Below are 13,535 nucleotides of genomic sequence, written 5' to 3' on the forward strand. Positions count from 1 at the left end.
ACTTGCGCTGGCCACCTTGCTAATATGATGATCTAACAGTGTAGACTAATCCAAAGAGTCCATGTCAAATATAACTAATGAATATATTTATTTGAAATTTTAAAAAGTAAGTAAATTAGAGGGCTACGAATTGAAAGTGAATGAATAGATAAATAAAGAAAAAACATCACGTTCCTGTGACATCATAATTGGCATGTTTCACGTATAGATTTTTTCTAAAGAAAAGCAAGTAAATTAGTATGCTATGAATTGGAAAGAGAATGAAATATATAAATAAAGAAAATAACATAATGTGTGACGGTGTTGTCAAATGTCAACATATTAGAGCTCGAGTGGATCAGATACTTCCTGATGTTGCCGCCGTTGGAAGAGGAACTCACGGTTGCAATTAAGCAATATAATTGTTGTTCCCAAAGGAGGCAGGGAGACAGATTCGGGCAGTAGGGTATCATTGCCATGGGAATGGATGGTGTACTATCAACACAGGATCAAACAAGGTTCTTGCAAGTAGGACAACCAATTTTGTTGGTTCCTATACGGAGACGGATGTGTAAGAGATGGCCAATGGCTCCAGCGCAGTAGGGAGATAGGCACAGTTCGGCAATGGCACCTCTATCTCGAGTTCTCAATAACCATTGAGGACAATGAAGGGTGTCAAATGACAAGTAAAAATATAATGAAAACTATATTCAAAGTATTCTCTTTTATATTACTTTCATGTCACAAAATATAATGATAAAAATGATGATACTTTTATCAAGACCATTTAGGAAAAAAATGATAACGAAAAAAAGAACCATTTTTTATTTTTTTCAAGTGAAATTTAGTCTAATATTAGCATGGAAAAATCTAGCTACCTGCACTATTTGCACGGATTATTTTTTTTTATATGTGATATCTGAACTACGGACTGCCATACCCATGTTCACAGCACGGGCCACAAAAGGAAGAAACGAAAAAACTATGACCCGGGACAATTTTCCACGTCGGGGCGCTGGCCGCTCACCCGAACTCCAACGGCAGCAAAGCTAGGCCGGCCAGATTAAAGGCGAGAGCGCGCGCGGCCTGCATGCACTGCACCCTGCAGCAGTGAACGCTAACGCCGGATGGCCGGGTCGGAGGTCGCGCCGCTCCGCGTCTCCGCCTTTCCGGCGCCGGGCAAGCAGCACGGTGGCGCGCCGCCGAGGCTGGCGGGCCGCGCGCGCGACGTGCTCGTGTTCGCGGCCGGCGTGGCCGCGGCCGTGCTCGCGCTCCTGGGCTCGGCGTCGGTCCTCGGCGCGCCCGGGAGCAGGCTGGTGGCCTTCCCCGTCCCCGGGCCGGAGGACGGGCCGCGCACGTTCTACGAAGACCCGGAGCTCTCGTACGACGCCGTCGACGGCCGCCGCCTCACCGGGTGGGACGCCAAGCGCGCCGAGTGGCTGCGGTCGCGCGGGCTCGGCCGGCGGCCTGCACCGGAGCGCGTGGTGATGGTGTCCGGGTCGCAGCCGGAGCCGTGCCCCGGCGACGCCGGCGACCACCTCATGCTGCGGTTCCTCAAGAACAAGCTCGACTACTGCCGCCTCCACGGGATCAAGCTCCTGTACAATAGAGATTTCCTGCAGCCAGCCATGACGAGCTACTGGGCAAAGATCCCCATCGTGCGCGCCGCCATGCTCGCCCACCCGGAGGCGGAGTGGGTGTGGTGGGTGGACTCCGACGCCGTCTTCACCGACATGGACTTCTCCCTCCCGCTCGCCACCAAGTACGCCGGCCGCAACTTCGTCGCCTACGGCTGGCCCGACAAGATCGAGAGGAAGTCATGGCTGGGCATCAACAATGGCGTCTTCCTCCTCCGCAACTGCCAGTGGTCGCTCGATTTGTTGGACGAGTGGGCGCGCATGGGACCCGCCTTCCCGGAGCACGGCCAGTGGGCCAAGGTCGTCCTGAGCTCGCTCGCTGACAAGGGCAACAGCACATGGTTCGACGACCAGTCGGCGCTCGTGTACCTGCTGCTCTACAACTGGGAGAGGCTGGGGAAGAAGGCCTTCATCGAGACCGACTACTTTCTCATGGCCTACTGGCTGGACGTCGTGGACCGGCTCGACGGGGTCACGGCGCGGTACGAGGCCGTCGAGCGTCGGATGCCTTGGCTCCGGCGGAGGCACGCGGAGCGGGAGCACATGCGGTACGCGGCGGCGCGGAACGCGGCGGTGAGCGGCGCCGTGCCGGGCCCGGCGGGCGGCGGGTACAAGGGGTGGCGGCGGCCGCTCATCACGCACTTCGTGGGCTGCCAGCCCTGCAACGGCGAGCGGAACCCGATGTACTCGAGAGAGAGCTGCGACGACGGGATGCGACGCGCGCTGGGGTTCGCCGACGACCAGGTGCTCCGCGCGTACGGGTTCCGGCACGCCGCGCCGCTCAACGACAGCGTGCGCCCGCTGCCGTTCGACTACCCCGCGCGTAACAATTGACGCGAAGGAATTGGGCCAATGTGGGCCTTAATTGTATCCTGTATCTAGCTATTATCTGGAGTCCGGAGATGATGGGTGGGGGATGCTAATACTTGCAAGACTCTAATGATAAAATTAATTCTAACAATCCTAGCATCCAGGAAAGTGGTAAGGGCATATGCTTGGCTCAGCTCCCAGCCAGAGCACGATGCCACAGGATGCGGTGAGAGGGCCTGTTTGGTTCCCGGCTGCAGCTAGCCACGCCGTGCATGTGGCGGCGTTGAAGATACAGCGCCGAAATCGACGCCACAATTATGACGGAGAAATGAACTGGCCAGCTGTTAAACATCGCTCTTGCCAGGATTAGGTCCTATTCTCGAGGCCTTACAGGTAATATGTTTTAAACTTATTATCTATCCCATGTTATTTATGACGTGTTTTCGTGAACTTCCGTCCTAAATTATAAGTTACTTTAATTTTTTAACTTATAGATTTTGATATATATCTAGATATATATTATATCTAAATATATAAAAAAATATGAATTTAAAAAATAAAACAACATATAATTTGAGATGGAGGGAGCAGGTAAAACCGAGGCCTGCACCTGCATCGTGAGAAGGCAGGAACCCCGCCATTTAAGCATCAAAACAGTGCTCACTCAGCTACCGATGCTATGCATAATATTCTATGGCCAAGCATTTGACGTATAAACGCCAAGAATTAGTGGCTTAAATTTTAACTGCCAGCATTAACAGAGGTAACATGCAGAAGCTGATGAAGTGGTTTCTGGACAGTACACATCAGCAGCTACCAAAGCAATGCAAACAAGCAAGCGCAAAATCCGCGTTGCGTACGTGCTGGTTTATTTTTCTACTACAAATAGTACATACGAAAGTATCTCGGGTATGGCAAGTCAAGCCTACTCGCTTCGTAAAAAAATTGGTCCGGCACGTTTATCTAACAAGTCAACCTCACTAGCAGTTTGGTTCAGCCCATCTAGGCTCAAGGACACGATCCAGCTTACCGTTGTGAAGGACAAATAGAAATGGCCGCGCGGTCCTGCTGCGCCTCCTCTTCGGCGCGCAAGAAGCAGAAGCCGAGTCCGAGGCGCGCGCGCGACGCGCTCGTGTTCGCCGCCGGCGTGGCGGCGGCCGTGCTCGCGCTCCTGGGCCCGGCGTCCGTCCTCGCGCCGGGGCGCGGCCATCTGATCGCGTCCCCGGTCATCCCCGGACCGGAGGACGGGCCGCGCACGTTCTACGATGACCCGGAGCTCTCGTACGACGCCGTGGACGGCCGCCGCATGACCGGGTGGGACGCCAAGCGCGCGGCGTGGCTGCGGTCGCGCGGGCTCGGCGGCCGCCGGCGGAGCGCGCCGGAGCGCGTGGTGATGGTGTCCGGGTCGCAGCCGGAGCCGTGCGCCGGCGACGCGGGGGACGACCTCATGCTGCGGTTCCTCAAGAACAAGCTCGACTACTGCCGCCTCCACGGGATCGAGCTCCTCTACAACCGGGACTTCCTGCAGCCGGCGATGACGTACGCGTGGGCCAAGCTCCCCATCGTGCGCGCCGCCATGCTCGCCCACCCGGAGGCGGAGTGGGTGTGGTGGGTGGACTCCGACGCCGCCTTCACCGACATGGACTTCTACCCCCCCGCTCGCCACCAGGTACGCCGGCCACAACCTCGTCGTCCACGGCGACCTCGAGAGGTTCTTCGGGAAGAGGTCGTGGCTGGGGCTCAACACCGGTGTGTTCCTCATCCGCAACTGCCAGTGGTCGCTCGACCTCATGGACGAGTGGGCGCGCATGGGCCCCGCCTACCCGGAGCACGAACGGTGGGGCAAGGTGATCATGGAGTCGCTCACTGAGAAAGGGTCCCCCTGGTCCTGCGACCAGTCGGCGCTCGTGTACCTGCTGCTCAACAACTGGGAGCGGCTTGGGAAGAAGGCCTACATCGAGACTGAGTACTACCTGCACGGCTACTGGGTGGACATCATGGACCGCCTCGACGGTGTCGCCGAGCGGTACGAGGCCGTCGAGCGGAGCACGCCGGGGCTCCGGCGGCGGCACGCGGAGCGGGAGCACGCGCGGTACGCGGCGGCGCGGAACGCGGCCGTGGGGGCCGCCGTTCCAGGCCCGGCGGGCGGTGGGAAGTGGGGGTGGCGGCGGCCCTTCGTCACGCACTTCGTCGGGTGCCAGCCCTGTGGCGGCTGGCGGAATCCGATGTACTCCAAGGAGAGCTGCGAGGGCGGGATGCGCCGCGCGCTGGGGTTCGCCGACGACCAGGTGCTCCGCGCGTACGGGTTCCGCCATGCTGCGCCGCTCAACGACACCGTGCAGCCGCTGCCGTTCGACTACCCGGCCGCGCACGCGCGCAGCAATTGACCGCGAGCCGCGAGATGGCCGGCAGCTCGCGAGTAAGGGAATTTGGCCTATTTGTATCGTGGACTTTAATTGTTGATTTGTAGAGTAAAATGTATGACGAACCATTAAACTCACACCAACTTATCACTCAAATCACTTAATTTGTAATTGATACATGCCGTATCAAAGAGGTCTTCTCCCTCGCATCGCTCTCGCTCGAGGGCGACTCAGGGGCTCCCACCGCTAGAGGCCTGCTCGAGCCACCTGTCGGCGGCCGGCGGCGGCGCCGATGTCGGGGGCCACACGCGCCTACCTCCTCCCCTTCCCTCCCCCTCTCCTCCCCTCACCCCACCACGTCGAGGTCACCTCACAAGGTCACCTGCTACCGCCTCCCTCCCCCGCCCCCGACCCACGCCGACGGCCCTCTCCACCTCGCCTCGTCCCCTCTCCTCTCTTCCCTTTCCTCCTCCTCTTGGTGCCCAGGAAACCCTAGATCTAGGTGGGTCCGGGGTCACCTCTGCCTCTAATGCCGGCAGGCTGCGGTGGGCACCGCCGGCGCTGCCGCCGCCTCCCCTGCCTCCGGTGTTGGCGGGCCGCGGCAGGTGCCGGGGCTCGGCTCGGCCGTGCCTGGCCCGACCATCCTGATGGCTTGGGCCCTCGCCACTAGGTGGGGCCGCCGCTCCCGCGCCCGGCGCGACCGTTGCCTCCATCTCCAGCGGGTGCGATGTGCGTAGGTGCCGGCCTTGGCCGTGCCTGGCTCGGTCGCTCCACCATCCTAGGCCACCACCTCGTCTACCGGTGCTCGTGAGGTGGGATGACTGTTGCTGCCGTGTCCGGCATCACCGCTGTAGGTCACCGCCACTCGCTCTCCCCCACCTCTTCGTTGGTGCGGTGGGCATGAGGTGGGCATTTGTGGGATTTCCAGCTGCAGCGGCGTGGGATCCAAGGTCGCTCTTTTTTCTCTTCCTTCTCCCCTTACCTTGGTCGTGCTCCGGTCGCTCCTGCTGATGGTTGTCGCTCGTGAGGTCATGCCTCCTCTAGTCGTCTTCTTTGCTAGCGGGGTTGGGAGGATGGGTTATCATCCTCCCCATGGTGCTTCGGGTCGCCGCCACCCCTCGGCGGCTGCCGCTACCACGAGTCGTCCCGTTCGTCACCGTCAAGTGTTGCTGGGAGGACAGAGGGCTTCGGCTACCCCCTTTCCCCCCGTTGTGGTCTTTTGGTCGTTGCGGTCGCTACTGGTCGTCTGTGGGTCATCGTGATGGCGGTCGCTGGCCTGCGGATGTTCCCCATCGTCGTCGCCGTGGATTGCTCGCTGCCATCCCATCGATTTGGCTCTCATCCAAGCCTTGGAGATCGGCTGCGGGGAGTTTGTTTTGGGGCCTTAGTGAAAGCTTTGTCTAGCATTTGCCGGTGTCGATAACAGTTGTGTTCCTTAACGAAACTCACCTCACTGGGGGCATTGTCGTGGCCGCCAAATCCATTTGATTTTGCCAGGTGAAGACTTGGCCTGCTCCTCCGTGGACAGACGGACGATGGCGGTGTTGGCGTCACTCCCCCCTTGGAGGCATCGTCTTGCATGACATTCTAGCTCTACCTCCACTAGGTCGGGTTGTTAGGCAATCGGTAATGTGTGTGTGTTCTTGGTGACCTTTTCAGTAGTTTTAGGTCGTGTTTAGTGTGGTGGTGGTGCTGGGGTTTCCTTTTTTTTTCTTTTGTTGCATTTCTGTTGCTGGTCGCTTATGGTGGTTCTTGTAAGTCTGCGCTTTGGGGTCTCTCCTGAAGTTTCTTCGTTGTAATTCTCTTCTACTTAATGAAAAATGTGCTATGCATGTCTTAAATACATGCCGTATCATCAAACTTGCATCCTCGGATGTCTTTTTTTTTTTCCAAATGGTACACACCACATCATAAAACTTGCATCCTCGTTCATGAAGGTCTTTTTTTTCCACTTTTGATTGATCCGCCAAGTGGAGGTGAAGATATGGAATTGGATGACACTTGTGAGGGCTGTGGGTATGTTATGAAGATTTACGATTCTTTGAGTTCACATCTCACAAAAACATATGAAAATCATGAATTCATAGCCTTACTAAAATTGAGTTGACAACTGATTGTAATTGAGTTCACGCACAATATATAAAGTTACTTGTAGGTTCACAAAACTTTCAACATAATTAAAATTGCAACAACACCAATCGACCTGGAGTTCTGATAGCATAGTTTTGGTCCAAGCCCACAAAAGAATCTGTTGTGATGGACCTCAATGCTGAATATATCACCATCAGCACCTGCAAGATGAAACCCAAAAAATCAATTACCAAATTCCATATCTTCACCTCCAGTTGGTAGATCAAACAAACATGGCAAAAAAAGGACCTTCGGTGGACGAGGATGCAAGTTTTGTGATGCGGTGTGTATTATTTGGAAAAAAGGACCTCTGGTGAACGAGGATGCAAGTTTGATGATGCGATGTGTACCAATTGCTAGTTAAGTGATCTGAGTGATAAGTTGGTGCAAGTTTAATGGTTCGTCATGCATTTTACTCTTAATTGTATAATGTTTGTCGCAGATGGTTCGATCCCCCCCTCTCAGTTTCTCTTATCGAAGCACTGACACACAATCACAAACTTACGTGCAGATGCCAGATATGGGACACAAATATTTTAATCACAAGCTTAATCATAATAACCATGGCATCCAGGAAAGTTACATAACTCACATAGTAATTATACAATTGCTTACTATTGTACATACATATATGGGCCCATCAGAAGGGTTGGACAGTCCTAGATACAGGGTTGTACACCAAGACATGTCAGACATGGAGACTACGGTACATGACGGCGTGGTCTACATGGAGGATAAGAACTAGTCGAGGATTAGGAAACTACTCGTAGCAATTAGAGTAGGACTCACTAGTCGAATCCAACTAGTATTCTTGTAAACAACCAACCTGTAACCCTGCCCCCGGCAATATAAGGTGAGGCAGGGACCCCCTCTAAACAAGTCCAATCCAATACAATAGAACCAACACACATGACGTAGGGTATTACGCAATCTAAGCAGCACGAACCTATCTAAATGGTGTGTTCGAGTTCACCTTCGAGTTCCTTATCTCGGTGAGCCCCACGCATAAAATACTATCTCAGGTACCCCCTCGTAGGTTGCCGGGTCTAAACACCGATAGCTGGCGCGCCAGGTAGGTGCTCTCGCTAAGAATCCACTAGCGAACCGATGGCCCAAGTCATCATCAAGCCCTCCGTCACGTTCGAAGCGGGCGCGACATTCATCTTCGGCTCCTAGGTTTATGTCGCAGATGGCGCTGGCAACTTCCACCGCCACATTGCGCTAGCCCCGGAGAAGAAGCAGCACTCCATTAACCTTCAGTGTCAAGCTCTGGAGGATCTTGTCGAGAAATTCGGTGAATTTTCAATTTCTGACCTAGTCAGAGGCTGAGGGGACGAGTCCGAGTACAACTCGACTTCTCCCGCTAGTCGGACTGGTTCTCACGAGTCCGCGTTTAATCCATCGTGCAAATCGGTCTACAATACAAGTCGATTCCCGTTCGGACTCCGAAACTCAAGTGTTGTCTACCAAGTTACCCTGTCCAAATCACAATTCAAGTCAGATTTGATCGAGGACCTCGACTACTACTCGGATCCGGACGAGGAGACTCCTTTATCAGGTCCACAATAAGGCCTGGTGATTACTTCAACTCCACAATGTAGATTCATCTACTAGCCCAACATGAAGCCACCTGCTCTTGCCAAGGATGACAAATCATGCCATGTCGCCTACCTTGACACCCTCCCTTACCAGGAAAGAACACCTCTATCACCCAACTACGGAGAAGACAGTTCCAATGAGGTCATGACATCAAGTTCGAGTAGTTTTTCTCCGGAGCGAGAACTCCTTGCCATCGTTGCTACTCAAGAAGGTGAAGGTGAAGATCCACCGGAAAGGAATCCGCGACACGAACATAACCCAGACGACGTATCATAGGATGAGCTCACCACCAACATAGCCGGAGAAGAAATCGAAGCTCAAAGAGATCGACGGTGAGCAAGAAATGCTGCAAGAGCAGAGCGTCACCGCTGCCTTGCAGCTGAACTACCCATCATGAACTTGGATCACGCATTTGAAGCAGTTCAAACGCATCAACATCATACACCTCTTGCCACTATCACATCCATTGACCTGATTACTCGGGTAATGCCACAAACCAAGTACACCAGGTATTAGGAAGTATATATGTATATTAGGATGTATTTATTCTTTCCATGTACGACACTTGATGTATTCCTTGTACTCCGAGCCATATTGGCCATATATATATAGAGGTCACCCCCTCATTTGGGTGTGTGGTGTTTCCCATATACTTCTCTACATGGTATCATGAGATTAGATTGTGGGCCTCCTCACCTCTCCCTATGCCTCCCCCCTGATCCGTGCAAACCTAGGCGGCGCCCCCCTGCTACGCCGCCGCCACCCACCCTCCGCTGCACCTCCTAGTCCGCCCCCCCATCGTGCGCCATATCCTCCGCCGTCTCCTCTGTGTCCGGCGACACCACCGGGCTCAGTTGGTGGAGTGCGCATACGAGCAACTCGACCAGCAAAACTCGATACATTTAGTTCCTCACACCTCATCCTAGCATTGCAGTAGCCACAGGAGACCAAGTCGAAATGAGGGTGCCAGACCAAGCCAAGTCGGAGCAGAGGGTAGTCGAGCGGAATCCTCGGGAGGTCATGGCCACCGTGGGCCTCATCTAGAGCCTGAACGCCCAGTACGTGACCTTCGTCACAAGATCAACAACAGTCGCGACGCCTGCACAATTATTAAAGGGCGCCATCGTGAGTGTGAGTAAGAAGTCGAGTACCAGGGAGAGGACTCAGACGGGTTTCCCGCCTTCTCAAAACGAGTACGGAAAATAGTTCTACCCGGCAAGTTTAAACCTCTGGGTATCACCAAGTACGACGGCAAGCAGGATCATGTCCAATGGTTGCGATGCTACTCACTGTCAGTACAAGCGGCAGGAGGAAACGATGACACCAAGGTCATCTACTTCCCCATCTGCATGGAGGAAGGACCACTCACATGGCTCGAGTCATTAGAAAAAGAACTCCATAGACACGTGGAAGCAACTCAAGGCAGCGTTCACAAACAACTTCACAAGGGCAATGTAGCGTCCTAGCAACAGGATTGACTTGTCTCAAGTCAAGCAGCAACAAGGCGAGACCCTATGTAGTTATCTACGCCATTTCCTTGATAAGAAGGCCACCATCGTGGACATCACGGAGCGTGACACCATAGATTGCTTCCAGAATGGTCTCTATGATCGCCAGATGTTCCAAGATTTTAGCAGAAAACGTCCCGAAGATATCAAATCTCTCAAGATCATGATACAATCCTGGGCCGATGAAGAAGACAAGGAGATCGAGAGGTTCAAGTCTAGTCGTAATAGAGGCCAGAACAACAACAACCAGAGTAATGGCCAGCACAACGACAAGAACCGTAACGATCACCCCAATAATGACAACCGAAATAACTACTCAGGTGGTCAGAATCGCAAGAGGAAGCCAGACAATACTATCACAACAATATCCCAGTCTTCCAAGAAAGGACTTCGTTCAGTGAACTCTTGAAGAAGCAGTGCCCGTGGTACCCACACCATAAACACTCTGCGATGGATTGCTATGGTCTGCGCAGAGTCATGAAAGATCTGCCGGAACCGTCTGGAGCAAAGGACAAGGGCAAGGCCAAAGAAGATGAAGACAATGGCGACAAAGGCAAATTCCAGTACTCGTCCAATACCACCAACGTCATCTTCGGCGGCACACTGGGTACTGCTACTAAGCGGTCCCAGAAACTAGCCATCCGAGAGATTATGTCCATTGAACCAGCAACACCTACGTTCCTTAAGTGGTCCGAGGTTGAGCGCATCAACACAACTTCTTGTTTAACTCATCTAAAATTAGTTAAAGTTATCTGTATTCTTGTCATGTAGTCTGAGCTTGAGCGCGATCGTTTAGTAATGGAACTTGAAGAGGAAAGGAAGTTACAGATGACCCTAGAGCACCATTTGACTGAGCAACAGAAGCAGCTAGAGGGTCTGGATAATACCAGCATATTAGCAGACTAGTTTACTGACTCGATCCAGGTATATTTGATGGAAAAAAAAACCTGGTAACAAATAATTTTAATTTTGTAGTATCTCATTTCACATGTTCATGCTATTATTGAAAGCTTAAAGCTCTCCGCACAGCATATTTATTGAATGTCCATCTCCATCGCCACATTCATCCTCTTGCTTTCCAGCTAACTTATAATAAGCAAGTTCCAGATATTAATGGGACTATTTGTTTTGCCTGTTGCAGCTGGATGCTCTGAAAACTCCAGATTCTAAGTATATGCCAAATGGCTTTGTTGCATGTCGCTGACGCCATTCAAATGATGTTGAGTTCAGCCCGATTCCTGAAAATGTGGATAATACTGCAGACGAAGATCTATGAATGCGCCTGAACAAAGGTTGTGTTACTGATCTTGACATGCTTGAGATGACTCCTGGTCTGAAACGCGAGATATCCTTGCGACGAGATGCAACATCAGTATGTTACTCCACCAGCCTTATCCTATGATTTTTCTCCGATATTGCTGCTTCCCAGTTTTTGTGGACTTTACCTCATAAAGTGATTCGGACATAAATTATTACAAAAATTTAGACTAGCAAGGGGAACTAAATAAATTTGTATTCAGTAGCACCCAAATTCGAGGCGAGTAGGGCAAGAACTTGGGACGTGAGGGTTTAACTTCCATATCTCCCATGAACCTACTGGTACAGTTACACATTAAAAAACAGACCATACAAGAGTACACAAACTTAAACTAGTTGAAAAAACTTTGTCCAATCGCTACTGCTTATCATTATTCATTAACTTCACTTGATGGAAGGTGCAAATTAGCACCATCAAGTGGTGCTATTCCAAAACGTAATAATGCAGAGCATACATGCTAATTTTGGACACATAATGTTTTTTTGTTCTTGCTAACAAACTGGAAAAATGATATTATCTGTGTAAACATGCTCAATACTTTTGATTGGTGAACCATTAGCTAGAGGTATATTTGCCAAGTGTGAAGCCAGGGACTATGCTTTCAGTTCTGTGATATTCCAGAGGTTTGAATTTTGGTTGATTAAACTTATCTCTGTGTCATGTGAGTACATGAATTGAATGGAAAGTGTTGAACTTCGTAATTTCTTGACCCCTATAGTCGTGCCAAAGGAGACTATCTACTCACATTTTTTTTGCATTACTGAATTTGCTGTTGAATTCAGCTACATTTATCTATTTGTCAACCTATGTCTCTCGTGTTCAATCTATGTCGCAAGCTTAATAGGTACATTGTTGCCATTGTGCACTTGCGCTCACGTCAAATTGAGTTTTCATCATCAATTTCATTTTCATATATGCACATAGGCTGGCTCACTATGCAACAGTCAACATAAGCAACAATGTTTTTCTGGGCGTATTTACTTATTCACCCTTCTATTTCGGTTCAAATATGCTGGAACTGAGAAATGACTTCCTATTTCTCTACCATTTCTTGTGCTCTGCTCTCAGGCTGCGCCGTTGGAGGAGCCTACTGACGCAAGGTGTCAGAAGATAGAAAAGGACTGTATCTCTGACCCGCAGCAGATGGAGGAATCAAATTGAGAATTTTCTCTATCTCAACATAATTGAGAATTTTTTTTTGGTTAGCTTGCACTTGATAGAATCATGAACCATTAGTGACCCAATCGAGAGAAGAAGCAATTTGATGGATTAATTGTAGACAAGTAAAATGATCATATTGCACTACTTGAATTAGATTGCATCTAATAAACACAATTTTCTAAATGAGACACAAAAATTTAGAAACCATTTTATCATGAGAACAGAAGCATGCATGCATGCATGCATACATACATACATACATACATACATATATCAAGTAAACATAACAAAATCATATAGCATTCTCAAATGATTATGTTCAAATAAAAATCGTATATAAACCACTCGCTAGCACGCCGAACATGCATACATACACTACCGGACACAGTCAAATTGCCGAGTGCCAGGGGCACTCGGCGAAGGGCAGAATACCCTCGGCGAACCGTTTGCCGAGTGTAACACTCGGCAAACGGCACACGGCAAATCTACAGTCGGCAAACACTAGTTCGCCGAGTGTCTTGTGTCGGGCACTCGGCAAAGACTTTGCCGAGTGCCCAGAAAACACTCGGCGAACAATTATTGAAAAAATAAAAAAAATGCACCGCCACTGCTCCGCCGCCGCCGCCGCCGCCACCATCCTCTCCTCTTCTCTTCATGCCCCGGATCCGGCGGATCCGGTGGAGGGGACAGGCGGGCGGCGGATCCGGGGGCCGGGGCGGCGGCGGCGGAGGATCCGGGGGCCCGGGCGGTGGGCTTATCCGGGGGCCTGGGCGGCGGATCCGGTGGCCTTGGTGGCGGGCAGATCCGGGGGCCTGGGCGGCGGGCGTATCCGGAGGCCGGGGCAGCAGATTCTGGTGCTGGGGCTGCCGGCGTCGGAGGATCAAAGGGCTGCTGTCGGATCCTGGGGCCGGTGCCACAGGTGGATCCGGAGGTATTCTCCCAAGATCCGGATGGCTGTGGCAGATTGCATAAAAAGATCCGGCAAGTATCCGTGGATCCGTGCAGTTGCCGGACAGATTTCTGCATCGTG

General features: G+C 51.8%; 1 protein-coding gene and 1 pseudogene across 1 annotated transcript; both read left to right on the forward strand.

The window, feature by feature from the left end:
* The first annotated feature begins 1,100 nt into the window (after positions 1 to 1,100).
* LOC101767423 (probable glycosyltransferase 6) lies at positions 1,101 to 2,700 on the forward strand. Its single transcript, XM_004980530.2, has one exon. The coding sequence runs from the start codon at positions 1,107 to 1,109 to the stop codon at positions 2,448 to 2,450; it is 1,344 nt and encodes a 447-aa protein (XP_004980587.1). The 5' UTR covers positions 1,101 to 1,106; the 3' UTR covers positions 2,451 to 2,700.
* Positions 2,701 to 3,596: 896 nt separating this feature from the next.
* Positions 3,597 to 4,917, forward strand: LOC101767824 (annotated as a pseudogene).
* The last annotated feature ends 8,618 nt before the right edge of the window (positions 4,918 to 13,535 follow it).

This window comes from Setaria italica, chromosome VIII (genome assembly GCF_000263155.2).
Source record: "Setaria italica strain Yugu1 chromosome VIII, Setaria_italica_v2.0, whole genome shotgun sequence".
In the NCBI taxonomy this organism is placed as follows: Eukaryota; Viridiplantae; Streptophyta; class Magnoliopsida; order Poales; family Poaceae; genus Setaria; species Setaria italica.